The sequence below is a fragment of the Trachypithecus francoisi genome, unplaced genomic scaffold, assembly GCF_009764315.1.
Source record: "Trachypithecus francoisi isolate TF-2019V2 unplaced genomic scaffold, Tfra_2.0 Lachesis_group0, whole genome shotgun sequence".
NCBI lineage: Eukaryota > Metazoa > Chordata > Mammalia > Primates > Cercopithecidae > Trachypithecus > Trachypithecus francoisi.
In genome coordinates, this window is record NW_022681453.1 from 25,385,857 (window position 1) to 25,412,913 (window position 27,057).

General features: G+C 40.4%; 3 protein-coding genes across 9 annotated transcripts in view; 1 reads left to right on the forward strand and 2 right to left on the reverse strand.

The window, feature by feature from the left end:
• The window catches only part of HESX1 (HESX homeobox 1), a 28,509-nt gene extending 20,331 nt beyond the window's left edge, over positions 1-8,178 (reverse strand). Inside the window, exons 1-2 of one of the 2 annotated variants that reach the window (XM_033210202.1) lie at positions 8,113-8,178; positions 6,901-6,945 (exon numbers count right to left, since the gene is read on the reverse strand). The gene's annotated coding sequence lies outside the window, so the exon portion shown is untranslated. Of the gene's footprint in view, positions 1-6,900; positions 6,946-8,070 lie in introns of both variants that reach the window. The other variant, XM_033210201.1, reaches the window with a different exon arrangement.
• On the reverse strand, positions 3,991-8,139 carry LOC117083033 (cytochrome c-like). 4 transcript variants are annotated; one of them, XM_033210204.1, is made up of 3 exons: positions 8,067-8,139; positions 6,901-6,945; positions 3,991-5,314 (listed from the first exon to the last, which is right to left on the reverse strand). In XM_033210204.1, the coding sequence occupies exon 3, from the start codon at positions 5,174-5,176 to the stop codon at positions 4,859-4,861; it is 318 nt and encodes a 105-aa protein (XP_033066095.1). In that variant the 5' UTR covers positions 5,177-5,314; positions 6,901-6,945; positions 8,067-8,139; the 3' UTR covers positions 3,991-4,858. The 4 variants fall into 4 exon arrangements, with proteins under 4 accessions (XP_033066095.1, XP_033066097.1, XP_033066094.1 ...); XM_033210206.1 differs by having other exon boundaries at positions 8,113-8,127; XM_033210203.1 differs by lacking the exon at positions 8,067-8,139 and adding an exon at positions 8,004-8,046.
• Positions 8,179-8,252: 74 nt separating the features above from the next.
• The window catches only part of APPL1 (adaptor protein, phosphotyrosine interacting with PH domain and leucine zipper 1), a 51,852-nt gene continuing 33,047 nt past the window's right edge, over positions 8,253-27,057 (forward strand). For 2 of the 3 annotated variants that reach the window (XM_033210196.1, XM_033210197.1), the window contains exons 1-7: positions 8,253-8,466; positions 16,747-16,845; positions 18,657-18,716; positions 19,217-19,288; positions 21,977-22,064; positions 23,606-23,647; positions 24,408-24,466. In XM_033210196.1, the coding sequence (XP_033066087.1) occupies positions 8,413-8,466; positions 16,747-16,845; positions 18,657-18,716; positions 19,217-19,288; positions 21,977-22,064; positions 23,606-23,647; positions 24,408-24,466 (474 nt within the window). In that variant the 5' untranslated portion in view covers positions 8,253-8,412. Of the gene's footprint in view, positions 8,467-9,851; positions 9,919-16,746; positions 16,846-18,656; positions 18,717-19,216; positions 19,289-21,976; positions 22,065-23,605; positions 23,648-24,407; positions 24,467-27,057 lie in introns of all 3 variants that reach the window. The other variant, XM_033210198.1, reaches the window with a different exon arrangement.

Below are 27,057 nucleotides of genomic sequence, written 5' to 3' on the forward strand. Positions count from 1 at the left end.
GGTTTCACCGTGTTAGCCAGGATGGTCTCGATCTCCTGACCTCGTGATCCGCCCGCCTCGGCCTCCCAAAGTGCTGGAATTACAGGCGTGAGCCACCGCGCCCGGCTCGCTGCCTTTATTAAAGGTGTTTTTGTCCAAAATTAGGGTAAGAGCCAAAGTCCTCATAGAGGGAACAAGACTTTGCCTGATGTGGCCTCCTCTCCCTTCCTTTACCCCTCAGGCTTTCCCCTGGCTTGCTCTTCTCCTGTCATCTTGGGCTCTGTGCAATTCTTGAACTAGGCCAGGCCACTCTTACCTTAGGGGTGACGGCTTCTGCCCTGTTGGTCTCTCTTTCTGGAATGTTTGCTCCCTAGACATCCCCAGGGCTCATTCCAGCCACTCCAAGCTTTTGTTCACGTGTTACTTTCTTAATGAAGCTCATTCTGAAGAACCTGTTTAAAACTGCAGCTGCCCCGGCTCTGTTTTCCCTACTCTTTTTTTTTCTGTCTTTTTTTTTGAGACAAGGCCTTGCTCTGTCACCCATGCTGGAGTGTAGCCTCTACTCCATGGCTCAATGCAGCCTCCAACTCTCCAGCTCAAGCGATCCTCCCACCTCAGCCTCCCAAGTAGCTGGGACTATTGGTACATACCACCATACTCAGCCAATTAAAACATTTTTTTTGTAAAGATGGGTTCTTGTCATGTTGCTCAGGCTGGTCTTGAACTCTTGGGCTCAAGCCATCCTCCCACCTCAGCCTCCCAAAGTGCTGGGATTACAAGCATGAGCTGCTGTGCCTGGCCTTTGCTACTCTATTTTCTATAGCACTTACGACATTCTAACTTACTATTCTTTATTTTACTATATAAGATAAGGTTTGCCCAGGCTGGAGTACAGGGGTGCAATCATAGCTCACTACAGCCTTGCAGCTGTAATGTGCTATACTTCTTATTTATCTATTTATTTATTTTGAGATGAAGTCTCGCTCTTTCACCCAGGCTGGAGTGCAGTGGCACAACAAACTCCGCCTCCCACGTTCTAGCGATTCTCCTGCTTCAGCTTCCCAAGCAGCTAGGACTACAGTCGTGTGCCACCATGCCCAGCTAATTTTTGTATTTTTAGTAGAGATGGGGTTTCACCATATTGGCAAGGCTGGTCTCGAACTCCTGACCTCGTGATCCACCTACCTCGGCCTCCCAAAGTGCTGGGATTACACACATGAGCCACTGCGCCCGGCCAATATGGCCAATATGCTATACTTCTAAGACTACTATGTTTATGTTTTATTGTCTTTCTTCCCACCATATCTACTAACCTGTAGCTCCACAATGACAGAGATTTTTATTGTTTTGTTCATTATTTAATAAATATTTGTTGAATGAAGACAGCTGTTCCTCGAGGTAGTCTGAATCCTAAATAATTGGCGCCATCTAGTGGTCTTGGAAGCATGTGTGAATTAACCCTGAGAGTCTTATTTGCATTAGCCATGGGATAAATAGTACTGGTAAAATCAATTCTGCTACTTTGTTTTTCACTGCCCTCTATGGCTCTGAAAATATTAAAATGTTTTCAATGATTAAACAGGCACAGGACATATTAATTTCCCTAAAAGCATTTTTTTTTGTTTTTTGAGACAGGGTCTCGCTGTCACCCAGGCTGGAGTGTAGTGGCAAGATCATGGCTCACTGCAGCTTTGACCTCCTGGGCTCAAGCAATCCTCCCACCTCAGCCTCCTGAGTAGCTGGGACTACAGGCATGTGCCACCACACCTGGCTAATTTTAAAATTTTTTTGTAGAGACACTGTCTCACTATGTTGCCCAGGTTAGTCTCAAATTCCTGGGCTCAAGCGATCCTCCCACCTCAGCCTCCCAAAATTTTGGGATTGCAGGTGTGAGCCACTGCCCCCAGCCTATGAACAATTTTGTCCCCAATGATTTGACTGTTCCTTCCAGAATTCCCATGTGGGGAAAGCATCATGAAAGTCTTCTTTTAACTTTGGGGCACCTCTACCCACTCACCACTCACCAAAAAAAAAGAAAAGAAAAGAAAAACAAAAAAAACTCTCAAAAACCTCAAAATGGCAATAACATTGGCTCTTTTGGTAATTGTTTTGCTACACTTTTCCTCCAGAATTTCAAAGTACATATTTATTGATTTCGAAATTTTGGTTTTGGCCTCAAAAACCCCCAAATCAAAGTGATAAAACATTAGCAAGGGTAACTAATGTTATTTAAAATAGCATCAGAATTCTCTAAGGTAATGAGCCCAATCTTCTGATTTAAAAAATATTGGTTTTTTAAAAAATATGATAGAGACCAAAAAAACTTCCTTAAAAGCATTAAAATGTTTTAACATTTAATAGTTGATAATGAAAAAGATAATTAGTTCATATTTACTGAATACTTATTGTGCTAGGAGCTACTGTAAAAGTTCATTAATCATCTTAACAACCCTATTAATGTAGGTTCTCTAGTATTAAGCTCCACTTTTTGGATGACAGAATGGAGAAACAGAGAAGTTAAATAACTTGACTTCAATCACAGAGCTACTAAACAGTGGAGCCAGAATTTAAATTACAGCCCAAGCCCATGAGCTCATAACCATGTTCTCATCTACTTCCCCACAGAAGGGGAATGATGCTATTTTGTGTTAAAGTTCTTGGCCTGGTCAAACAAATTAATTAAGGTGTTATTCTAAAAAGGAATCAAGACAACCATAGATAAACAAAAGCATATACAATTTTCCTAGAATTTTGTTTTTTCTTTTTACAGTCAAGAAAGTTGAAGCTGCAGAATTGTCCCCCATTCTAAGGATGCTGTGGCAATGAGTAAAAGTGACATCAAGGTCAAGGTCAAAGGCAGAAGCTAGTTTGCAGTGGCATAATGAAGAACCAGTTGGTCCTTACTGCCCTCCCACCTCTTTTTGCAACCCATTCCTCAGAACTTTTTGTTCTACCCTCCGATTGTCCAAAGCTTCCCCCTACTCTGCTACTGGTGCTAATGTTTTAAAATAGATTAAATGACTCAAGTTCCCAAATTTTCTTGAAATCTGCTATTTCCTGAATCTGCTTTATCTCAGCTGTTATTAAGAAAATAATTGAATTATCTGTTAAAGTTAGTCCTACTAAGGAGTGATTTACTAGTAACAACCAGAATTTTTTGCATTATACATTACACTCTTTAAAAGGAGTATGGATTTCCCAGAATTTTAAACTGATGGAGTCTTTCAGAGGATATCTGTGAGTAGGTGGTTTCCAGGCTTGTTAGCCTGGAAATGATGTCCCTCTCACTATCCTCACCTGGAACCCAGTATTCCTTTTCTAAATGTTTGCTTGACCCTTTATTTTTTGTTAATTTTTTTTTTTCTTTAGACTGAGTCTCGCTGTCACCCAGGTTGGAGTGCAGTGGTGTGATCTCAGCTCACTGCAACCTCCGCCTCCCAGGTTCAAGCGATTCTCCTGCCTCAGCCTCCCGAGTAGCTGGGATTACAGGAACCTGCCACCACATCTGGCTAATTTTTGTAGAGATGGGGTTTCACTATGTTGGCCAGCCTGGTCTCACACTCCTGACCTCAGGTGGTCCACCCGCCTCAGCCTCCCAAAGTGCTGGGATTACAGGCATAAGCCACTATGCTCGGCCTATTTTTTAAAATTTTAATTTAATTTCAGTTTTGTTTTTTTTTTGTAGAGATGGTGTCTCTGTGTTGCCCAGGCTAGTCTCAAACTCCAGAGCTTAAGCAATCCTCCCACCTTGACCTCCCAAAGTACTAGGATTACATGCATGAGCGACTGTGCCCACCTGACTCTTTAAAAAAAAATTTTAAATACAAAGTGATCTAGGAAAGGGAAATGATCATTCTCCATCTTGGATAGAGTTTTTCCTCATGTGGTTTGTGGATTACCCGCTTCAGACTTAACTGCAGAGATTCCCAGCCCTGACTCTGACCTACTACACCAAAATCTTCCAGCAGGGCTCAGGAATCTGTATTCTTTGTGTGTGTGTGTGTGTGTGTGTGTGTGTGTGTGGTTTTCTTTTTAATTATCTTTAGTCTTGTGATCACACATAATTTTAAAATTTGTGTATATCTCTGCTACTTTAATCCCTTTAAGTTGGCAAAAGCACCATTCCCAATCACAAATACACAGTTCTACAGTTTTATAAGTTTCTGAATGGCTGTTTAAAGACAGTCCTAAATTATAACTTAGTTTGACTTAGATTGTAAAGAATTCAAGAGTGAAGTTTAATTGCTACTATTTTAAAAGCATGTGACCTTATAGATCTATAAGATGTGAGAAGTGTTGAATAATCTTTAATATTACACATAAACCACACTAAAATGCCTTTCAATAAGTAAAAGGAACCATTTTAAATACAGGGAATTATAATTAGATTGGCATAGTTAAGGCCAAAACTCTAGATATTGCTACCTTATTTATCTTCAACCCTTGCCTTTAAGAGGCAAATGAACACAAAACACAGGTGAATCTTGCTTGGTTCTGAGACAGTGAAGGAATTTCCCCAGTATTTAAATATATTCACAAACCAGTTATATAAATCTAAATATAAAACTAATCTCCAATAAGTTTTAAGATGGCACTCACCATCTTTGTGAAAAGTTGAACATTACTAACGAAGTCTAATCATTATCTTTAGAAGGGGTAAACAGTGATAGCATTTACCGAATTGGAATTACTATTAAAATTCAGAAACTGAACACATTCATTTAACCACAAGCCAGTCTTAGTTTTAAATCAGGACTGCCCAACAAAATATTCTGTCAGTCACTCATGATCTGAGTTCTGGTGTATGAGATCTATTAAAGTATGGTACACATAAAAAAGTCATGAGACATTTGTTTTGTAATAAATAAAATGTGGCCTATTATTCATTAGTAGCTTTTTTGAGATAAGCTATCAAGTCTGCCCTTTCTTCCTTCTTCTTAATGCCAGCGAAGATCATTTTTGTTCCAGGGATGTACTTCTTGGGATTCTCCAAATCCTCCATCAGTGTATCCTCTCCCCAGGTGATGCCTTTGTTCTTATTGGCGAGTGTGTAAGAGTAACCAGTGGCCTGACCTGTCTTCTGCCCGAAGAGACCATGGAGATTTGGCCCAGGCTTGTGCTTGCCTCCCTTTTCAATGGTGTGGCACTGGGAACACTTCATAATAAAAATCTTCTTGCCTTTCTCAACATCACCCATATTTAATTCTCTTTTTAGTCACTGGCACAATGAAGATTCCTGCTCCGAAGCCGTACGTCCCAACTCTCTCAGGAATCTGTATTCTAACAACCTTCCCAGATGATTTTTATGTGTGCATGAAGTTTGGAAACCACTGACCTAAAGGGATAATTTTTAAAAGTAAAGAACCAGCATCACTTGGGTTATTGGATTCTTTCCTATTACCGATCACAGACGAGAACTTCAAGGAGTATCATGTAAAAACCTAATTATAAGACCAAATATAATTTTAGGAGACTAATAATTAACAACTCTATTTACAAGACTGTATGTCCTTTTGTTGTAAATTATACGTGTGAAATGTCTCAAGGGATAGATGTGAAACGTCTCAAAGAAATCTTTGGTGGATGCTGTTTAATCCTGACTTGCCTTCCATAAAATTAACCAGTTGCCCAAAGTTTTTACTCTACTACCCACAGATGAGTCTCCAGTAACCCCTAAGGCATTCTCTGAACAAGCCTCATTTCCTGTATAAAAGAAAACTGGCTTAAAATGAACTGAGTTTGGTTAACTGCGCAAAACTTAGGCTTATTAAACTGGTTATCAAAAATGACTATGAATTCTGCAGCTTTGGAGATGTTTTAACATAGGAAATACAACCATATTTTTGGATGAGCAGGGTATACAGTGGCCTAAAGCTAGAGAATCCAAATGGAAGGCTCAAACTGGATTCTAGTACAAACAGGTTAAAACTAGATTTGACTAAACCTACCTCTCCATCCAAATGAATGTGAACCTGTTTTTGTTTTTTATTTTTTCATTTTTATTTATTTATTTTTTGTTTTTGAGATGCAGTCTCACGCTGTCGCCCAGGCTGGAGTGCAGTCTTGGCTCACTGCAACCTCCACCTCCTGGGTTAAAGCAATTCTCCTGTCTCAGCCTTCCGAAGAGCTGGGAATACAGGCGTGCGCTACCATGCCCAGCTAATTTTTGTATTTTTGGTAGAGACGGGGTTTCACCAGATTGGCCAGGATGGTCTTGATCTCTTGACCTCATGATCCGCCTGCCTCAGCCTCCCAAAGTGCTGGGATTACAGGCGTGAGCCCCACCGTGTCCAGCCTGTTTTATTTTTTAACCAACTGAGTCTGGCAAGAATTCCTTGCCATTCTGCCATAATATAATGGCCTCTTGAGAATCCTTTACAGAAACACAGTTTAGATGTGCATAACATACTAAGAAGGAAATCATTTAACTTAACAATACCGCACCCAGATAGTTCAGATACCTAATAGAATTTTTCATTCGAATTATTTGGTTTGGCCAAGTTAATTTTTTTTTTTTTTGAGACGGAGTTTTGCTCTGTCGCCGACGCCGGAGTGCAGTGGCGTGATCTCGGCTCACTGCCCCTGGGCCTCCCGGCTTCAATTGAGTCTCCAGCCTCAGCCGCCCTCCAGTAGCTGGGACTACAGGCACGCCACCACGCCCAGCTAATTTTTGTATTGTTAGTAGAGAGTGGGTTTCACCATGTTGGGCAGGCTGGTCTTGAACTCCTGACCTCAGGTGATCCACCTGCCACGGCCTCCCAAAGTGCTGGGATTACAGGCGTGAGCCACAGCGCCTGGCCTTTTTTTTTTTTTTTTTTTTCTTATACATTGTTTACACTCCTCACTCCTGATTCTTAACAGTTGTCACAACCTTTCTTCTCCATTTAAAATCTAACTCAGTTCAATCAGGAAGTCACTTACCTTGAAAGTCTTCCTTCTTTAGAGATGGGGTGCATGGTGTTCTTCCTGGCAGCGTAGAAACAAGGTATCAAGGAAAAAGAACCTGTAACACACTGGGAACCCTTAACTCATTGTAAGAACTGCCTCCAAATCAACTTCCTCAAAAACTAAAGAACTCTTCGAGAGAGCGAGACTAGCTGATAAAACAATCTAAGGGGAGAACTTCTAAAGATTATAACACTAAAAATAATTCCGTAAAACTAAAATGCAAGTCTACCCAACAAAACTTTAAAAATATAATTTTATCTTTCCTTCAAGAGATCATGGGAAAATCTACTATTTTCGTTTAAAATATATAACTTCTATTTGTTACTGTATTTGGATTTGTGCTACCACTATTCTGGATTTGTTCCCATGTATCTGTGGAACCAGGCAGCTAATAATCTTTACCCTGCATCTCTGGGTATTTCTTGAATGAAAATGGAATGGATTGGTGGAATTAATGGCTAGATGTTTAGAAGACACTACTTTTGTTATTTTCTCTGTATAATGATGAAAGCCTGCAACTATACAGAGACATAAACCAGCCAGGGTGAGAGGCCGGGAAAGATGAAGAGGGAGGAGGAAAGGATGGGCTTGTAGCCCTCATCCGGTCAAATTCCCAACTTTGAGCTTCACTTTATTGTAAAATTAGAAGCTAAAACTATTTAAAGCTTCCAAAACTTTTTGATGAAACAGAAATGCCAATTAGTTACTAACATAATTAACCAGTGTTATTTTCCTGAAGGACTGATCTTGGGAGGCCAGGTAGGAACTGTTAAACTGGCAACAAAATCACATGTTTTCAACTGAATATACTGATATTCAAGTGTCCAGAAAAATAATTTCGAGGCTACGTTCACAAGTTTGCCAGAAAGCCCTATTGACACAGCTGCGGATCTCAGACATCTGAGTTAGCACCATTCTGCTGGAGCGGATTAAGACTGGATGCTTCGAGCGGAGTTGGGAACATTATAATCTGAGGAAACTAAAAGGCGCCAGCAGTAGGGCTTTTTCCAACGTCTCTGACAAAATATGTTGCGGGAAAAGCCAACCCGCCCCAAATTCCCCCGTGTGGCCCTAACTCGAGGCTCCGGCTCCTCGCGCCAGCAAGCTGAGGAAGAGACAGTCTCCTGCGATTTAGATACAAACACGCGCGTGCAGAGAAGGCCATCCCAGGGCAGCCACTGCCACCTCCGCCGCTTCCGACGCCCGCGCTCACGGGAGAGCCTCGCGCCGCACGGGAACCTCCAGTCCACCGCAGCAGAGCGGATGGGCGTCCCCGGGAGCCAATGGACGCGCCGGGAGGCGGGGCAGAGAGGCCGAGGGGGCGGGATTTCCCTCACGGCCGCTCGGCGTCTGAAGGCGGTGCGGGCGGGGACGGCGGCCGCGCCAGCCGGAGAGGGCGGGCCGGGGTCAGCTGCGGCTGGTGGGCCGGCGCGGGGAGCTGTGGGCGGCCGCTGCGTCTCCTGCCGCCGCCCTCCCTCCGCCACGATGCCGGGGATCGACAAACTGCCCATCGAGGAGACGCTGGAGGACAGCCCGCAGGTGAGGCGCGGGCGCTGGTGGGCGACGAGGGAGAGCCCAGCGGGCGGACCCCAGGTCTGGCACCTCCGCCGCTCCCGCAGGTGCCCGCCCCGGCCCAGGTGGGCGCCGCCGCCGCCGCCCTCGGTCACCGCCCGTCGCAGGCCGCACCCCGGGTTGTGGAGGGTGGGCCCGCCGCCCAAGGCCCGCGTGGGCCTGCTCGGCTGGGCCGAGGGCCGCAGGCGGAGACCGAGCCGCTGGTGCTCGTGGGCCGGGCGGTCACGTACGCTCGCGGGTCTCCTTTTTATTTGACTAAAGGCGCCGTTTTTATCGCCGTAATGTGAGGTGCTAAATCTCGATCCTGGAATTTTCTCCCCAAGAACCTCTTCAGAGAAAATGCAGAAGGGAGAGAAACCCCGGTAGTCTTATTTAATGATTTCCGAGGCTCAGCAAGCTAGGGAAGAAAATGGATCGTTTTTCTTCGAGAGAGGCTGTAAGGTTGTGTGTGGAGACCTAACGGCAAAGCCCGTGACGGGTCCCGGAGCCCAAGACCGCTTTCCCCGCCCGTGACTGTGGTCGCTGTCACTCGAGCTGTGTATGGCCAGGGATGGACGGTGCCTTCGCCGCTCCTCGACTGCTGCGCCGCTCCCTGCAGACTTGGCCTTAATAAACTCATCAAAATAAAAGCCCTGTGTTCTGTGCGTCGGAATGATGCTGGTGTGGTTGCTCTAGCTTAAGACAGTTTTGGAAAATATAACCATTTAATATGTTTTAAGTACTGAAGAATGAAATCAGCTATATTTTTAAAAACGTTGGCAGGGGCTGTAACTTGCATAGGGAAAACTTCATCTCTAAGCCTTTTTACACGATAATTTAAACGGTTTAAGACGGTGTTGCTGGTTGGACACTATTTAGAATGAAACATTTCTGAATTATTGCTCATTTAGAAATGCAGTTGCACCATTTCGTGTGTCTTTACAGCTGAACATGGCCCCCAAAGAAGAAAAGCAGAAGAGGTCTAGATCTCCTTTTCCTGGATGACACTTCTGCCATGGATTTTGTGTCAGTGTTAATTGCCAAGTTGAAATGGGGCTCTGATTGTAGAATTGATTTGTTTTTTTTATTCTGAAAGTTATCTTCACAGACCAGTTGCCTGCTGCTAATGTACTCTTAGCCTATACTGACAAAAAGAGAAACTCACATTTGGTTTATCTTGACTGCCAATATAGCCGGTTCAATTTTTTTCATGATTTCTCCATATAAAGTTATAAACTGTATTTGTTTCAGATGATTTGCAAAACGTTTGTGGAATTGGTCAGGCGTACTTTGTCATTTTACTTTTTATTATGTAAGATTCAACAGGTTGCCTTACCTTTCTTCTCTTACTTGGCTTTTTTTTTTTTTAGTAGCCCATAAAGACTATAAACAACTCAGAATGGATTGCATACTGCCCTAGATATGGCTTGTGAGGCAGAGGTAAAATCTTGACTCATCTAATTTCTTGAGCTTTTTGCACAGATTAGTTTACAACTTAAGAATTGTGTGTGTTTTTTTTTTTACAAGCATGCATCATACTAGTGTCAGTTTTACAGTATATGTGTTTGTTTGTTGAGATGGGGATCTTCTGTGTTTCCCAATCTGGAGAGCAATGGCTGTTCACAGGCACTATCGTAGTGCACTGTGTCCTGGAACACCTGTGCTGAGGTGATCCTCCTGCCTCAGCCTCCCTAGCAGCTGGGAATACAGGCGTGTGTCACTGTGCCAGCTAGTTTTTTTCTTTTTCTTTTTTTTTCTGAGACAAGGTTTTGCTCTTGTTGCCCAGGCTGGAGTGCAATGGCATGATCTCGACTCACTGCAACCTCCGCCTCCCAGGTTCAAGTGATTCTCCTGCTTCAGCCTCCTGAGTAGCTGGGATTATAGTCGCGTGCCACCACGCCCACCTAGTTTTTGTATTTTTAGTAGAGACGGGGTTTCGCCATATTGGCCAGGCTGGTCTTGAACTCCTGACGTCAGGTGATCCGCCCACTTTGGCCTCCCAAAGTGCTGGGATTACAGCTATGAGCACCTGGCCTGTGCCAGCTAATTTTTAATGAAGTAGTCACATTGATATTCCTTCAATGTTTAAAGGCAATAAATTTGAACTAGGTAAAATTTACTTGGGAAAATTAATGGGGACAACTGGGATTTAGGAAGTATAGATACTTGGAGGTGATTCTTAGGTTGAACCTGTGGCAGAATGGAAAGCCTTGAATCTAGGGTTGAGGAGATTTTTAGTCATCACTGTCACTTACTACCTTCTGCTTTAGGGCAAATCATTCAACTTCTCTGAACCTCAGCTGTTGTGCCTGAATTTTTGACCCTGATTAAAAAAAATAATAGTTGCTTGCTTCAGAAAAATTGGAAGGCCCAGAAAAGAATAACACACAATTACCTGTTGGGTACCCAGCAAAAACCTGTTAACAGTTTGGTTTCTTTATTCTACTGTTTTTTTCTCTTCTACATGTTTTAATGGAATTGAGATTATATTGTGCATAATGATCTTTATCCTGCTTTTAGCTTAACATTATAACTTAAGTGTCTTCATATGTTTTTACATTCTAAATAAAAAAAGTTGAAGACCACACACTTCCTTAACTGATTCCACCATCCACTGCTGGACTTTTAGAGTTTTCCCAAAGTTTTGCTTTTATAAACAGGGCTGAGATTAATGCTTTGGAACATAAATTTTCTTCTCAGTTTGAACTATTTTATTTAGAATAGAGTCCAAGAAGTAGAGCAGCAAAGAATATGAGGACTTTTAAAGCTCATGGTAAGTTTTTTGTTTTTTTTTTGAGACAGAGTCTCACTGTCACATAGGTTGGATTGCAGTGGCTCAGCCATAGCTCAGAAACCTTAAACTCCTAGGCATACGCTACTAAGCTCAGCTAATTTTATTTTATTTTATTTTATTTTTTTGGAGATGGAGTTTCGCTCTTGTCGCCCAGGCTGGAGTGCAGTGGCATGATCTTGGCTCACTGTAGTCTTAACCCCCCGGGTTCAAGTGATTCTGCTGCCTCAGCCTCCTAAGTAGCCCAACTAATTTAAAGATCTTTTGTAGAAGACTGGGCGTGGTGGCTCACGCCTGTAATCCCAGCACTTTGGGAGGCCTAGGTGGGTGGATCACAAGGTCAGGCGTTTGAAACCAGCCTGGCCAACATAGTGAAACACCGTCTCTACTAAAAATGCAAAAAATTAGCTGGGTGTGGTGGTGGGCGTCTATAATCCCAGTTACTCAGGAGGCTGAGGCAGGAGAATTGCTTGAACTGGGGAGGCAGAGGTTGCAGTGAGCTGAAATTGCTCCATTGCACTCCAGCCTGGGCAACAGTGCGAGACTCTGTCTTAAAAAAAAAATTTTAAAAAAAAAAAATTTTTTTTTTTAAAGACAGGGTCTCACCAAATTGGCCAGGCTAGTCTTGAACTCCTGGCCTTAGTGCTGGGATTACAGATGTGAGCCACTGTACCAGGCCCTAAAAGTTTTTTATTTGATTAGTTTTTAAGTTTTTTAGATCATTTAGATCTAATCAAAAGTGACCTGCCAGTTGCTACGTAAAAAAGTTAGAGTCTTGGCCTGGCACAGTGGCTCATGCTTGTAAATACTTGAGGGTGGGAGTTCAGGACCACCTAGGGTAAAATAGCAAGACCTCATCTCTACCAAAAATAAAATTAGCTGGGCATGGTGGCATGAGCCTGTAGTCCCAGCTATTCAGGAGGCTAGGGCAGGAGGATCAATTGAGTCCAGGAGTCCGTGGCTGCAGTGAGCTATGGTCACACCACTGCACTCCAGCTTGGGTAGCAGAACAAGGCTTTGGCTCTAAAAAACAAACAAACAAACAAACAAAAAGAACCTGGGAGTGATGGAAGACTATCCTGAATTACAGTTATCCTTCTTTTAGTTTTGATTTATAGTAACTAGGTATTAAATTAGGGAGAATTTGCAAGTCCAAAATCCAGCTGATCAAAGAAGCATCTTTTAAGGATACTGCCTGGAACCTGCGGGGGAAAAAAAGCATGTTTGGAATTACCTTGCCGAAACCACACAGTTCTGCAAAAGATCATCCATTAAGCCAGAAAATCTTAAGCTTATACTAGATGCCTTGTCCATATTTATATGTTGTTTTGAAAATTAAAATCAAAATAAACCTTGTTAATTACTAAAAACAGATAATAATCTTTAAAAACTTAATTGATTTTATGTGTAGATATGTATCTTAGTGATTCATCTATGAGAGAACAGTGAAGACAAACCCCAGTCCCAAATGGGATCTTCTTTCTTTGCATAATATGAAATACTCATGAGATGTGCCTTTCCCCCCCAACATTTTAATGTCTCTGATTGGGATTCCTCATAGCGTTAATGGTATGTTAACAGTTGTTATCAGCCAGGTAGCAGTAGTAATGTATTTCACATTGCCTGCAAATGTACATACTTGGTTGTTTCTCCTAGTAGCATACTGGCCAAGTGTAGTCTCTCAGTGTTCAACTAACAAATCATTTTTGCCACCATTTGAGAAAGGAATATCAGTCCTGATTATTGTCCAAAAACCTTCCTTTGACACCTGGTGAGATGTCAAATGACATCATCAAAACTTGCTTGAAGAAAATATTAGGGACAAAAATGGAGTACTTCTAAGAAATACTTATCTCCTCATGGCACAGAGAATGATAATGTATAGGAAAACATGGATATTGATGACTCTTGAGTTGAAAAGTGGTTCATGGGCCGGGCGTGGTGCCTCATGCCTGTAATCCCAGCACTTTGGGAGGCTAAGGTGGGCAGATCACGAGGTCAGGAGATCGAGACCATCCTGGCTAACACGATGAAACCCAGTCTCGACTAAAAATACAAAAAATTAGCTGGGCATGGTGGCGGGCGCCTGTAGTCCCAGCCATATGGTAGGCTGGGGCAGGAGAATGGCGTGAACCCGGGAGGTAGAGCATGCAGTGAGCCAAGATCGCGCCGCTGCGCTCCAGCCTGGGTGACAGAGTGAGACTCTGACTCAAAAAAAAAAAAAAAAAAAAAGTGGTTCATAAGATTTGAACTCTATGAAGTTTTAGAAATAAATTTATGATGCTTATATTTCCTATGTTTACATGAGAGCTGTATATGATAAAATTCTGTGTGAAGGTCTGTTTCCATAAATATAAGGTAGAAAATTCAAGACATAAAACCTTAAATCATAGCTTAATTGCCAGCATTGTTTTGTTTGAGTAGTACAAAAATAAAAATGATGCATCTTACAATGGATACCATCATAGATTCAATGAAATGGTACCATATTGATTCTATTTTTTAAGCTACTAACTTTAAACAAACAGTAATTATCCAGTGTTGAAGTTGATATTGTTAGCGTAAAATAGGGAATCTGTTTCAACTTTGTTTGAGCTAAGAAGAGCTTTTAAATTTAATTATGCTACAAGTTTTTACATATATATGTAACTCCTTGAATTGGAATTACCCATTTTTAGAAAAAAACAAAAGAAAATAAAACGAAGTGGCAGATTTTTCTTAAGAGTGGCACTAGCCAAATAAGATTTCCTGATGCTTTCTTTTGTACATCTTAAAATAGCACTATAGGGAATTGTAGTGGAGTGTTTGAAAAAGATTCTGTCAAATCTAAATCTCTGAGGCCTGGGGAAGTAGAAGACTGAAAATAGGGACTTACTGGTATAATGATTTTGTGTCTTTTCCCTTCCTTTATACTATATTGACCTAGCTTCCTCCTCTGAAAATAGGAAGCTAAGGAATAAGTTGATTTAAGAAAAAAAATTTCTGGCCATGTGCAGTGGCTGACACCTGACCTGTAATCCCAGCACTTTGGGAGGCCGAGGTAGGAGAATTGCTTGAGCCAAGCAGTTTGAAACCAGCCTGAGTAACATAGTGAGACCCTGTCACTACAAAAAAATAGAAAAAAAGTAGCCAGACGTGGTGGCACATGTCTGTAGTCCCAGCTACCTGGGAGGCTGTGGTGGGAGGATTGTTTGAGCCTGGGAGATCAAGGCTGCAGTGAGCCGTGATCATGTTACTCACTCCAGCCTGGGAGAAAGAATGAGACCCTGTCTCAAACAACAGCAACAACAACCACAACATTTTTCTAAGGCTGAGGCATAGGCCGGGCGCTGTGGCTCATGCCTGTAATCCCAACACTTTGGGAGGCCAAGGCAGGCAGATCACGAGGTCAGGAGATCGAGACCATCCTGGGTAACATGGTGAAACCCCGTCTCTACTAAAAAATGCAAAAAATTAGCCGGGCGTGGTGGCAGGCACCTGAAGTCCTAACTACTGGGAGTCTGAGGCAGGAGAATGGCGTGAACCTGGGAGGTGGAGCTTGTAGTGAGCCGAGATCGTGCCATTGCACCTCCAACCTGGGTGGCAGAGCAAGACTCTGTCTCAAAAAAAAAACTAAGGCCGAGGCATAAATTATTTTTAGAATAAATTACAAAGTCATCTTTTAGATTTTAAGCTGCAGTTATCTCCAATAGTTGTTGGTATTTTCATTCTTCCCCTGCCTTTGGGATGTAATGTGAGTATGTCTACCTTGCCTTTGATAGCTTCAGCTTCCTTATCTTTGATAAATTTTTATTTTTATTTTTTTTGAGAAGGGGTCTCTCTCTGTCGCCCAGGCTAGAATGCAATGGGCGATCTCGGCTTACTGCAAGCTCCGCCTCCCGGGTTCACGCCATTCACCTGCCTCAGCCTCCCGAGTAGCTGGGACTACAGGCGCCCACCACCACTCCCGGCTATTTTTTTTGTATTTTTAGTAGAGACAGGGTTTCACCATGTTAGCCAGGATGGTCTCGATCTGCTGACCTCGTGATCCACCTGCCTGGGCCTCCCAAAGTGCTGGGATTACAGGCGTGAGCCACCGCGCCTGGTCTGACATTCTTAACATTTACTTATAAGCTTTCCCCCTTAAAATGAAGATAATCAAAAAAAATTTTTTTTTATTTTGAGACAGAGTCTTGCTCTGTCGCCCAGGCTGAAGTGCAGTGGCACGATCTTGGCTCACTGTAACCTTCGCCTCCCAAGTTCAAGCTATTCTCTTGCCTCAGCCTCCTGAGTAGCTGTGACTGCAGGCACGTGCCACCAAGCCTGGCTAATTTTTTGTATTTTTAGTAGAGACGGGGTTTCACTGTGTTAGCCAGGATGGTCTCAATCTCCTGACCTTGTGATCTACCTGCCTCGGCCTCCCAAAGTGCTGAGATTACAGGCATGAACCGCCGTGCCCAGCCTAAAATGAAGGTAATTTTTAAACGTGCATAGTAGAAAAACGAGAAAACAAAATAAAAGCCAAATAATATAGACGTGTATAAAGAAGAAGAAAGGAAAACCCCAAATTGTGCATTCAGAAAAACCTAGTTAGCATTTTATATGCTGAAGAGTTGGCCATGTTGGGGAGAGTATACTGTGGTATTTTTAGATTAGGACAGGGAGGGGTTTGGCCTCTTCTAGAAAAAACTATAGAAGAAAAGAAATAATCATACTAAATTATCCTGAAGTAAGACATTTCGCCTGGCTAATTTTTTGTATTTTTAGTAGAGACGGGGTTTCACTGTGTTAGCCAGGATGGTCTCAATCTCCTGACCTTGTGATCTGCCTGCCTCGGCCTCCCAAAGTGCTGAGATTACAGGCATGAGCTGCCGTGCCCGGCCTAAAATGAAGATAATTTTTAAATGTACATAGTAGAAAAACAACAAAACAAAACAAAACAAAAGCCAAACCATATAGACATGTATAAAGAAGAAGAAAGGAAAACCCCCAGATTGTGCATTCAGAAAAACGTAGTTAGCATTTTATGTGCTGAAGAGTTGGCCATGTTGGGGAGGGTGTACTGTGGTATTTTTAGATTAGTACAGGGAGGGGTTTGGCCTCTTCTAGAAAAAACTATAGAAGAAAAGAAATAATCATACTAAATTATCCTGAAGTAAGACATTCAAAATATTTATACTACATGGAATGCTGTTAATTTAGCTTTGAATGTTTCTGTTGATTTGTCTTATAGAATTTTTGGTTTCTGAAAATATACCTCTGTTGTTTCTCTTAAAGTTTGTGTGACATAGTTGGAAAATACCTCTGCTTTGTTGAAGTGAAACTGAGAACAAAAAAACTCTGACTTCTTAACATTACTACCAAAGAGAGAAGATAGATTAAAACTCAGAATTACTAGAACTCTAATATCCTATGATTTTTGCTTCCTTTAGAAAAAATATTTTTCTATCTGATTTGTATTATGATTAACATAAACTTACTGCTATTATTTTATACAGACAAGGTCTTTACTGGGTGTATTTGAAGAAGATGCCACAGCTATTTCCAACTATATGAACCAGTTGTATCAAGCTATGCATCGGATTTATGATGCACAGGTAAAACACTGAGGACTAACTTGATGCTTTTAAAACATGAATTTTTAAGCCTCATGAGGACAGGTAGTGTCTGTCTTGTTTACTAGTGCTTAGCCCTGTACTAGGCTCCTAGTAATAAATATTTGTTGAATGGATGAATGAACATTGTGTATTACAGAACTGACATTTCAACTACTAGAGTACAGTTTGTAGTACTACAAAAGTGATAGAAGATTGAAGCATCTGCCCATTCTCCCCAAACATAGTTTGGGGCAAACCCCCCATGAAACTCACTGATAGTGATCTTTCCTAAGATTTGAATGAAGATCCCATGTCATCACTGGTATTTTCCCTAATCATGCTTATTACAATCTTATGGAACACTTCCCCACCCCCACTTTATTTATTTATTTATTTATTTTTTGAGACAGAGCTTTGCTCTTGTTGCCCAGGCTGGAGTGCAGTGGTGTGATCTCGGCTCACCACGTCCTCCGCCCCCCTGGGTTCAACTGATTCTCCTGCCTCAGCCTCTCGAGTAGCTGGGATTACAGGCATGCATTAGGATGCCAGCTAATTTTGTATTTTTAGTAGAGACAGGGTTTCTCCATGTTGGTCAGGCTGGTCTTGAACTCGTGACCTCAGGTGATCTGCCACCTTGGCCTCCCAAAGTGCTGGGATTGTGCCTGGCCCTTTTTTTTTTTTTTTTTTTTTTTTGTAGACGGGGTTTTGCTCATGTCTCCCAGGCTGAAGTACAATGGTGCAATCTCGACTCACTGTGCCCTCCACCTCCCAGGTTCAAGCAATTCTCCTGCCTTAGCCTCCTGAGTAGCTGGGATTACAGGCATGCACCACTACGCCCGGATAATTTTGTATTTTTACTAGAGGTGGGGTTTCACCATGTTGGCCAGGCTGGTCTTGAACTCCTGACCTCAGGTGATCTGCCCGCCTCGGCCTCCCAAAGTGCTGAGGTTACAGGCGTGAGCCACTGCAAATGGCCAACACTTCCCCTTTTTCAGTAGAGGATTTGAAAGTTGGCTGCCTCTGTCGAGTTAAAAGAAGGCACTAAAAATTAGATGTACCTCTGGAGTACAAGAAGATGAAGGGTATGACTAGGTTTTCTTGTTGACCAGGAATAAAATTTGAAGCTATGTTTGGATAACTTAATTATAAGCTTAAACAGCAACCTAGGTTCTGTGATATACTTTCTTTGGGATTAAGTGTGCAAGTTTTATTTTTTTCCCTTCTCATATTGTTTGCTTTGTGGCTTCACATTTTCATTACATACTTAAAAGTTGCTATGTTGTTGTTTAGCTTTTCCTTGTGATCAGGCTCTGAAGCTTTGCTTTCTGACCACAGAGATATATGATTAATATGTTAAAGAAATATCGTATTTGTTATAGTCACTAAAAAAACTAAAGTTTTTCATATGGCTGTGTTGCTGTATTATATGACAAGGTCAACCACATTTTGGTTGTATATTATTAAGTGCTTACTGTAGTCTAGTATCAGCATCTACAGAGAGCAATAATCAGTCATCAACGTAGACTCTCTAAAGATTTTGCTAAGGTTATATCAGTTTATTTCTAGGCTTTAAAGTATTTAGTGCTTAGTTTTTGTTAGCAACAAACAAACAAACACCAGGAACGCTGCTGAGAGTGTCTATTTTATGGTTTGAGTTTTCTTTTAAAGTGCTTTAATGGTAGTACGCCTTTCCAGTGATTTAATAAAGGTTTTAACAATATTTATGTTAAGTGATAATAAATGAATTAGGTATATTCAACTAAAACTTTTTTCTCAGTATGATCATGCTAATTTGAATGCTTTTTCCATAGAATGAATTAAGTGCAGCAACACACCTGACCTCAAAACTTTTAAAAGAATATGAAAAACAGGTATTGTATATCAAAGTTTTAAAAGCATAATTTTAAAAGTATAGTATCTGTATAGATAGACTTTCAACAAGAATTCTTAAGTTTTCTTGAATTCACAGAATATACCATCGAAATTTCGTGATAGCACTTACGTTCAGATAATTTTAATGATTTAATATTAAATACAGAGGCTATCTAGTTTACCTGTTTTCTTTTTACAAATGAAGAAGTTGTGACTTGCTCAGCATTACACCATTATTGGAGGAAATGGAGCTAAATGCTAAATCTTTGAACTTCGAGTATGGTGGAGATTCCAATATGCCATGTCAATTGGTTACTTAACAAACAATTAATGTTTATTAATTATATACATTACACAATTTTAGTTAAATGATATTTTAGAGCTTATTCAAAATTTTGGAAGTTTTTCTGAAGTTATTTAAAAATGTAAATTATAGTAATGTCATTCCCAAAAGACACGACGTTGAAACTTTACCTCATCTCTGTTTCTCGTTTTTCAGCGTTTTCCATTGGGAGGTGATGATGAAGTTATGAGCTCTACATTGCAACAGTTTTCAAAAGTTATAGATGAGGTAAACTTTTATTTTATTTTGCTTGATTAAATGGTCTTGTAATTAAGTTACCCAGTTGCTTGGCTTTTATTTTATGAGTAAAGCTCTATTACAGAGATGACTAAAGAAGAACCTTACTTCCACATCCTGGTGGCTGGCTCATCAAAACAATACTTTCTTTACCAGATTAAAACATTGTTTTCCAGGAATAAACATATAGATGTGCTTCTTCTGCATGTAGTCCATGTAACATTCAGTCTTGACATGTGTCATTAGATGTAGGCAGGGAGAGAAGAGTTAGGTAGTGAGCTACATCTGGCTTCTTTGTGGTTGCTCTAAGCAACATTTTACTGTTTAGTCTTTATTAATCCTGCCATCCTAAACAGCCAAAATCAACCCTGAATTCCTTAAATCAGTCACCACAACAAATCATTAAAACAAAGACCTGAAAGCTAACAGGAGGAAGAGGTAGTGAGAGCTTATGGAGAATCAATAACTGTTCTCTACTGTTGCAGTAAAACCTCTTCTTTTCACATGGACCATTTGATAGTCCTGTGTTGTCTAGAATCTTAACTGGAAAAATTTTTTTTTGAAATAGTTTAATAACCCATTATAGCAAAATGTTTTACCAGGAAATCAAGATAAAGAAATAATGTAATTTTTTTCATTTCAAAAATTGTGGTAAAGTACACATAGCATAAAATTTGCCATTCATGACGTTTAGTACATTCACAGTGCTATGCAACCATAACCACTGTCTGGTTTTTAGGACATTTTCATCATCTCAAAGGAAGCCTTGTGCCCGTTAAGCAGTATATTAGTCTGTTTTCACACTGCTGATAAAGACATACCTGAGATGGGTAATTTATAAAGAAAAAGAGGTTTAATAGACTCACAGTTCCACGTGGCTGGGGAGGCCTCACAATCGTGGCGGAAGGTGAAAGGCACATCTTACATGGCAGCACATGAGAGAGACTGAAAGACAAGTGAAAGGGGAACCCCTTAGAAAATCATCAGATCTCGTGAAACTTACTACCACGAGAACAGTATGGGGGAAACTGCCCCCATGATTCATTTATCTCCCACGGGGCCCCTCCCACAACGTGGGAATTATAGGAGCTACAATTGAAGATGAGATTTGGGTGGGGACACAGCCAAACCGTATCAAGCAGTCACTTCCACCTCCCTGCTCCCTCAGTCCTTGTCAACCACTAATCTGCTTTCTTTCTGTATGACTTTGCCTACTTTTGATATTTCATATAAATGAACTCATAATTTTAGAGTTTTTAATGTCTGCTTTCACTTAGCATAATGTGTTCAAGGTTCATTCATGTTGTAATATGCCTCAGTACTTCATTCCTTTTTTGGCTAAATAAAATTTCATTGTTATGGATATATCAAGTTTTGTTTATCTAGTCATCTCTTTATATATCTGTATCTGTTTATCTAGTCCTTGTTCATTTGTGTTGTTTCTACCTTTTAACTAGTTCAAATAATGTTGTGATGAGCATTCATATACAGGTTTTTTTTTTTTTTTTTTGAACAACAGTTTTCAGTTCTCTTGAGTAGATACCCAGAAACGGGATTGCTGGGTCATTGCATGGTAATTTTATGTTTGTTTATTTAAAAGTTAAATAATGTAGAAAACCACCAAACTGTTTTCTACAGTGCCTGCACCATTTTACATTCCTACCAGCAGTGTAGGAGGGTTCCAGTTTTTCCACATCCTCGCCAACAATTATTTTTGTTTGTGTGTATGTAAAATTTTTATTTTTATTTTTATTTTTATTTTTATTTTTTTATTTTATTTTTTTTTTTTTTGAGGCAGAGTCTCGCTCTGTCGCCGGACTGGAGTGCAGTGGCCAGATCTCAGCTCACTGCAAGCTCCGCCTTCCAGGTTCACGCCATTCTCCTGCCTCAGCCTCCCGAGTAGCTGAGACTACAGGCGCCCGCCACCTCGCCCGGCTAGTTTTTGTATTTTTAGTAGAGACGGGGTTTCACCGTGTTAGCCAGGATGGTCTCGATCTCCTGACCTCGTGATCCGCCCGTCTCGGCCTCCCAAAGTGCTGGGATTACAGGCTTGAGCCACCGCGCCCGGCCTATGTAAAATTTTTAAAAAAATTATAGCCATCTGAGTGAGTGTGAGGTGGTCTCTCATTGTGGTTTTGATTTGCATTTTCTTGATGTCTAATGATATTGAGCACCTTTTCATGTGCTTATTGGCCATTTGTTTATCTTTGAAGAAGTTATACAGATCCTTTGCCTGTTTTTAAATTGGTTGTCTTTTTATTATTAAGTTGTAAACGTTCTCTTTCTAGATACAAGTTACGTATCACATACGTAATTGGCAAATATTTTCTCCCATTCTGAGTTGTTTTTTTTTCTTTTCACTTTCTTGATGGTGTGCTTTGATGCAGAGAAGTTTTAAATTTTGATGATGTCCATTATATATTTTCTTTTGTTCCTTGTGCTTTTAGTGTCATATGCAAGAAACCGTTACCAAATCCAAGGTCATTCTGTATTTTCTAAGAGTTTAGTAAATGGAATTTTTTTTTACTATATAGTATTTTGTACTGTATCACATAATTTTTAGTGTTTGCCTATATAAAATACAGCAGAACCTTTTTTGCTAGATTCTGTTTAATTTACATAACACTGGTTAAATGTCTGTGTATAGTTATTTGGCCTTTTTGGTCTTTCTTTTTCTAGCTTAGCTCTTGTCATGCAGTACTTTCAACTCAACTTGCTGATGCCATGATGTTCCCCATTACCCAGTTTAAAGAAAGAGATCTGAAAGGTATTGAAGTCAAGCTTATGTTTACTTTCATTGGCTGTGAGATCAACGCTTGTAAAATGCATATTACTCTATAACTACACCATTTCTTGACCACAACCTGTGCCACTCTTACTTTGCTCAGTTATCAAACATTTATAGGAGCTCCTGCTAGATGTCAAACTAGATATTGAGAAATACCAATATGGATAAGATACCCCCTCTTTTGAGAAATTCTAGAGAAGGAAGTGGGCACACACATAATTACAACACTTATGTCTCTTATAATTAGGGAATGAGCAAGGTGCTGGCGGGGCTGTTAGGAGGGGTCAGCAAGGCTTCACGCAAGGATGTGACATGAGCATTGAACAGTGAAGAGGAATTTGCCAGAAGAGTGATTGTTCTGTTAGAGGGACTAGAGTGCACAAAGTATGGCTTTTAGAAATACACAGCCTATTTGACAGTAGCAAGAAACTCAGTGTGGCTGCAATGCTGGATGTGTTAGAGTGAGGCAGGAGATGAATCCAGAAATAGAGGAGATGGGAGTAGGTCATGCTAAGAGGCTAGACTTCAGTTTATGAGCAAAGGAGAAGTCAATGGGGGTCTTTAAGGAGAGACACAATTCCTTTGGAGGATGGAATACAGTAGCCTTGTTATGTAGGAGACTAGACTGGGAAGTTGTGGGAGTCCCATGAGATGTGACCAAGGCCTGAGTTAGGGTAGTGGCACAGGGTATAGAGGTGTGTGTATGGGCTGAAGTGGCAAGAGGTAGGGGTACTGGCACATTTAACAGTCTACAACCTGGTTGTTTGTGGGTTTTATTTTTACCCACTTAGGATTACTAGGTGATACAATGAGTTTTATAGAATTGGTTCTGCTTTCCCATAACTTGTAATCTCAGCCATACAGACTTACTTCCAAAATATGTAGAGAGATTAAAAATATTGAACTAATGTATCAGTGAATGGTAAAGTATTTAAATTATACATGGAATACAGACAAATGCATATCATCATACTATTCTATATCTACCACCATTTCTGGACAGCAACCTGTGCCACCTTTACTTTACTCAGTCACCAATACATCTCTAATGTATTTTAAAGATGGAGTTACTAATTGTGGTTGTGATCCTCAAGAATGGTCATTTCTAAGGTCTAAAACAAGATCTCTTTTCTTCAGTGTAAGGGGACTGAATGGCATAATCTTATTAATAAGATGTTTTGTTTCTTGTTTGGCATTTGAATGTTTAGATTCATATACCAAAAATGCATGATTCTGGCACTAAACCAGAATATTTGCATATCTTACCATTTACAGTGGGTGTTTAAATTTGTTTTTCTGTCATATCACTAATTTGTAGCAAGTAGATTTTCTGGTAGTGTAACTTGCTAATGATAGTAAATGTTTCATAGACTAGCTGAAACACAGAATAGCTTTTTCACACTGAATGTTGAAGTATGAAATATTATTTGGAGTTTTAATTATAGTTTAACAGTTATTGTTTTCCAAACAAATGTATTTCATAAATATGCCAAACTTAAATTATTCTTGAACTTTTTCAGAAATACTAACGTTAAAGGAAGTATTTCAGATTGCAAGTAACGGTAAGCCCTATAATTTGCATACTTATTTCTTGCAGTGATGTATTTGTTTATCAGTGCATATCTGTGGCTAGATTCTTTGTAATAATTGAAAAAAAAAGAACCCAATTAAAAATAAGTGAACATTACTTAAATCAATATTGCTTCTTAAATTACACTGTATAACCAGTGTAATTTAAGAAAAATCTTAAGGAAATTAAGTCTTATAGGTTACTATCTTCATAATGCCTAAAGAGATGTTATAGTATTTTACCTTTCTTGTTCTTTTATATATCCCAATTTTTCTTTAATGAGTGTTAGATATATATATATATGTGTGTGTGTGTGTGTGTGTATATATATATGTGTATATATTTTAAGATATGGGGTCTTGCTCTGTTGCCCAGGTTGGAGTGCAGTGGCTATTCAAGCCACAATCATAGCATACTGTAGTGATCCTGCTGCCCCATCCTCCTGATTAGCTGGGACTGTTGGCATGTACCACTGTGTCTAAGCTGCATTTGCTATTTTTATACTACAAAATACTTTAAAAAGCTTTACTGCATTAGTTTCCTGGAATTAATTTTTTGAAAACCAGTTTGAGAAGTAGACACATAACTTAGGGGAAATTTGGCTGTGGGGAAAATTTGAGTTCAGTGATCATGTGGTAGGAAATTTTTGCTTCAGTACGTTTGTGGAAAGATGCACATGTGAAGACCATTGAAAGCATTTGTAAGTTTTGAAAAGTACTGTTGTATTGTTAACACTCGTTTCTTTTTTCCAGATCATGATGCTGCAATTAACAGATATAGCCGGTTATCCAAAAAAAGAGAAAATGACAAGGTGTGATACATATTTATTCCTTCAGTGTCATGATTAACAACTATTCATTAGGTGGTCTAGTTTTTCCTCTATCAAAATAGAGCCAGGAGTTACTTTGTATGTTTTGTTATATTACTCTTAGTTTATTCTTTCCTTCTAGCTCTTTGAAACCTTTCTGATAATCATTGATCTCTTTAAACAAAATATTTTCTTCGGCCAAAATTTGATGTTATGAGTAAACATAACTATTCTGGAAATGTAACTGATGCCCAGTATATAACATTGCCTCTTATTGCTTTGTATTTTGATGACATGGCATTGCTTCTGTTTAAATATATATGTGTGTTCAAAAATGTCTTCTGAGATAGAGTGGTCAAGAAATAGAATTGTCACACACATAATGAAATTCTGTTATGAGGCCCTCCTTATTTACAGAAATATATATCTTTTGATATTTGTTCAAGGAGTGAAATACAGAAATATTACACTATATTTGAGGAGAAATGCATTCAAGTAAAGATGAGAGAACAGAATATTAACAAGTTCTTCTGGGCGTGCCTTAAGATCATGTCTTTCTCCAGCACCTAGTCCAAGGCTTGATGTGTAGGTCTTTCTAGATGCTTGTGACTGAGGTGATCTCTGTGCCTGGGTGTTGGTGTCTGTAGCCTTGGCTGCAGCTGCTGTTGGAAACGCAGTGACTGCTTGTGGGAATCCATAGTTGGGTACTATTTACTGTGCAACAGCTATTGTGACAAAGGAAATGTTTCTCACACAAAAAAGTTTAGTACGAAGATTGATTTCCTTTTCGTTTTCTAATTTTAGCTGCAGACTACTACTTAATGGTGTATTGATAAAATGTATATATTTTGAGATCTCTAATAGTCACTTGGCCTTAGAGAAGTAGTCAAAGGCTCTAGGTATCAAATTTGATATATTTTACATTACTTCTGGCTATTCAAAGTATTTTAAACAACACTTTTTCACCAACTTCATTTTATTTAAAAATTCATTGAGCACCTAATATATGTCAAACAGTCTGTTAGGTACCTTGGGGGAACAATGGGAATAGGCTTCACTCCTGCCCTCAAAGACTGGATACTGCACATTTATTGAAGGCTACCTGTGTGAAGGCATGCAAGTCGACTAGGAACCAAAGTACAAGGATGACAAGAAGGCATGGATTGACTCTTTTATTAGTTAAATACAATAATAGGGGTTTTAATAAAATGCTGAGAGAGCACAGAGAGGGGAGCAGTTAGCTTTGATTGGTGAATTGGGAAAGGTTACGCCTTTTTTTTTTTTGAGACAAGGCCTCATTCTGACTCCCAGGCAGGAGTGCAGTGGCGCTGTCTCGGCTCACTGCAACCTCCACCTCCTGGGTTCAAGTGATTCTCCTGCCTCAGCCTCCCCAGTAACTGGGATTACAGGCGTGAGCCACCATGCTCAGCTAATTTTTGTATTTTTAGTAGAGGTGGGTGTTCACCGTGTTGGCCAGGCTGGTCTCAAACTCCTGACCTCAGGTGATCTGCCCGCCTCAGCCTCCCAAAGTGCTGGGATTACAGGCGTGAGCCACTGCACCTGACCAGCAAAGGTTACACTTTTAAAAGGTGACATTTACATTGAAGATAAGTGGATAACACTAGTTTGGAATTGGAGATTGCTTTCCTGAAAGAAAAACAGCCTTTCAGAGGCACATGGTGGAGTTGGGAGAGTGTAAAGGTTAGGAGTACTCTGTGACAGTAAAGGAGATATTTGGAGATGTGGCAGAAAGGGTAAGTATATTGGTACTAGATTACTATATTAATGACCTTGAAATTTGTGTTAGAGGGAGTGGATAGCCGCCAAAGGATTCTAAGTAGGTGAATAACATCATGCAGTTGTGTTATAGAACAAACATACTAATGAAAATGTGAAGAGGACAAGACTAGAGGGAATCCAATGAAAGGAATTGGAATAGTTTGCAAAGATATAATGAAGGCCTCAGCTAAGGTTGTTACTGAAAGTGGAGAGGAAGGAGTACTTTTGAGAGATATTTCTTTTTTTTTTTTTTTTTTTTTTTTTGAGGTGGAGTCTCGCTCTGTCGCCCGGACTGGAGTGCAGTGGCCAGATCTCAGCTCACTGCAAGCTCCGCCTCCCGGGTTCACGCCATTCTCCTGCCTCAGCCTCCTGAGTAGCTGGGACTACAGGCGCCCGCCACCTCGCCCAGCTAGTTTTTGTATTTTTAGTAGAGACTGGGTTTCACTGTGTTAGCCAGGATGGTCTCGATCTCCTGACCTCGTGATCCGCCCGTCTCGGCCTCCCAAAGTGCTGGGATTACAGGCTTGAGCCACCGCGCCCGGCCGAGAGATATTTCTTAAGTATGAGTTGACAAGACTTGTGGTAATAGGAGGAATAAAAAATGAGTCCTAGATTTCTTGGATGTCTGGATGGATCCTGTAGTAATTAAGAGAGCCAAAGTAGAAGAACAGGTTTTGTGTACAAAACTATCTTCAGTTTTGTACATTTGTAGCACATAAACACACATAAAGAACCCAGCTGGAGATGTGTTTCCTCTGTCACTTGGGAGAGTGAGAGGGAAGAGATAAAATTTGTGAGTCATTGATATATTGGAA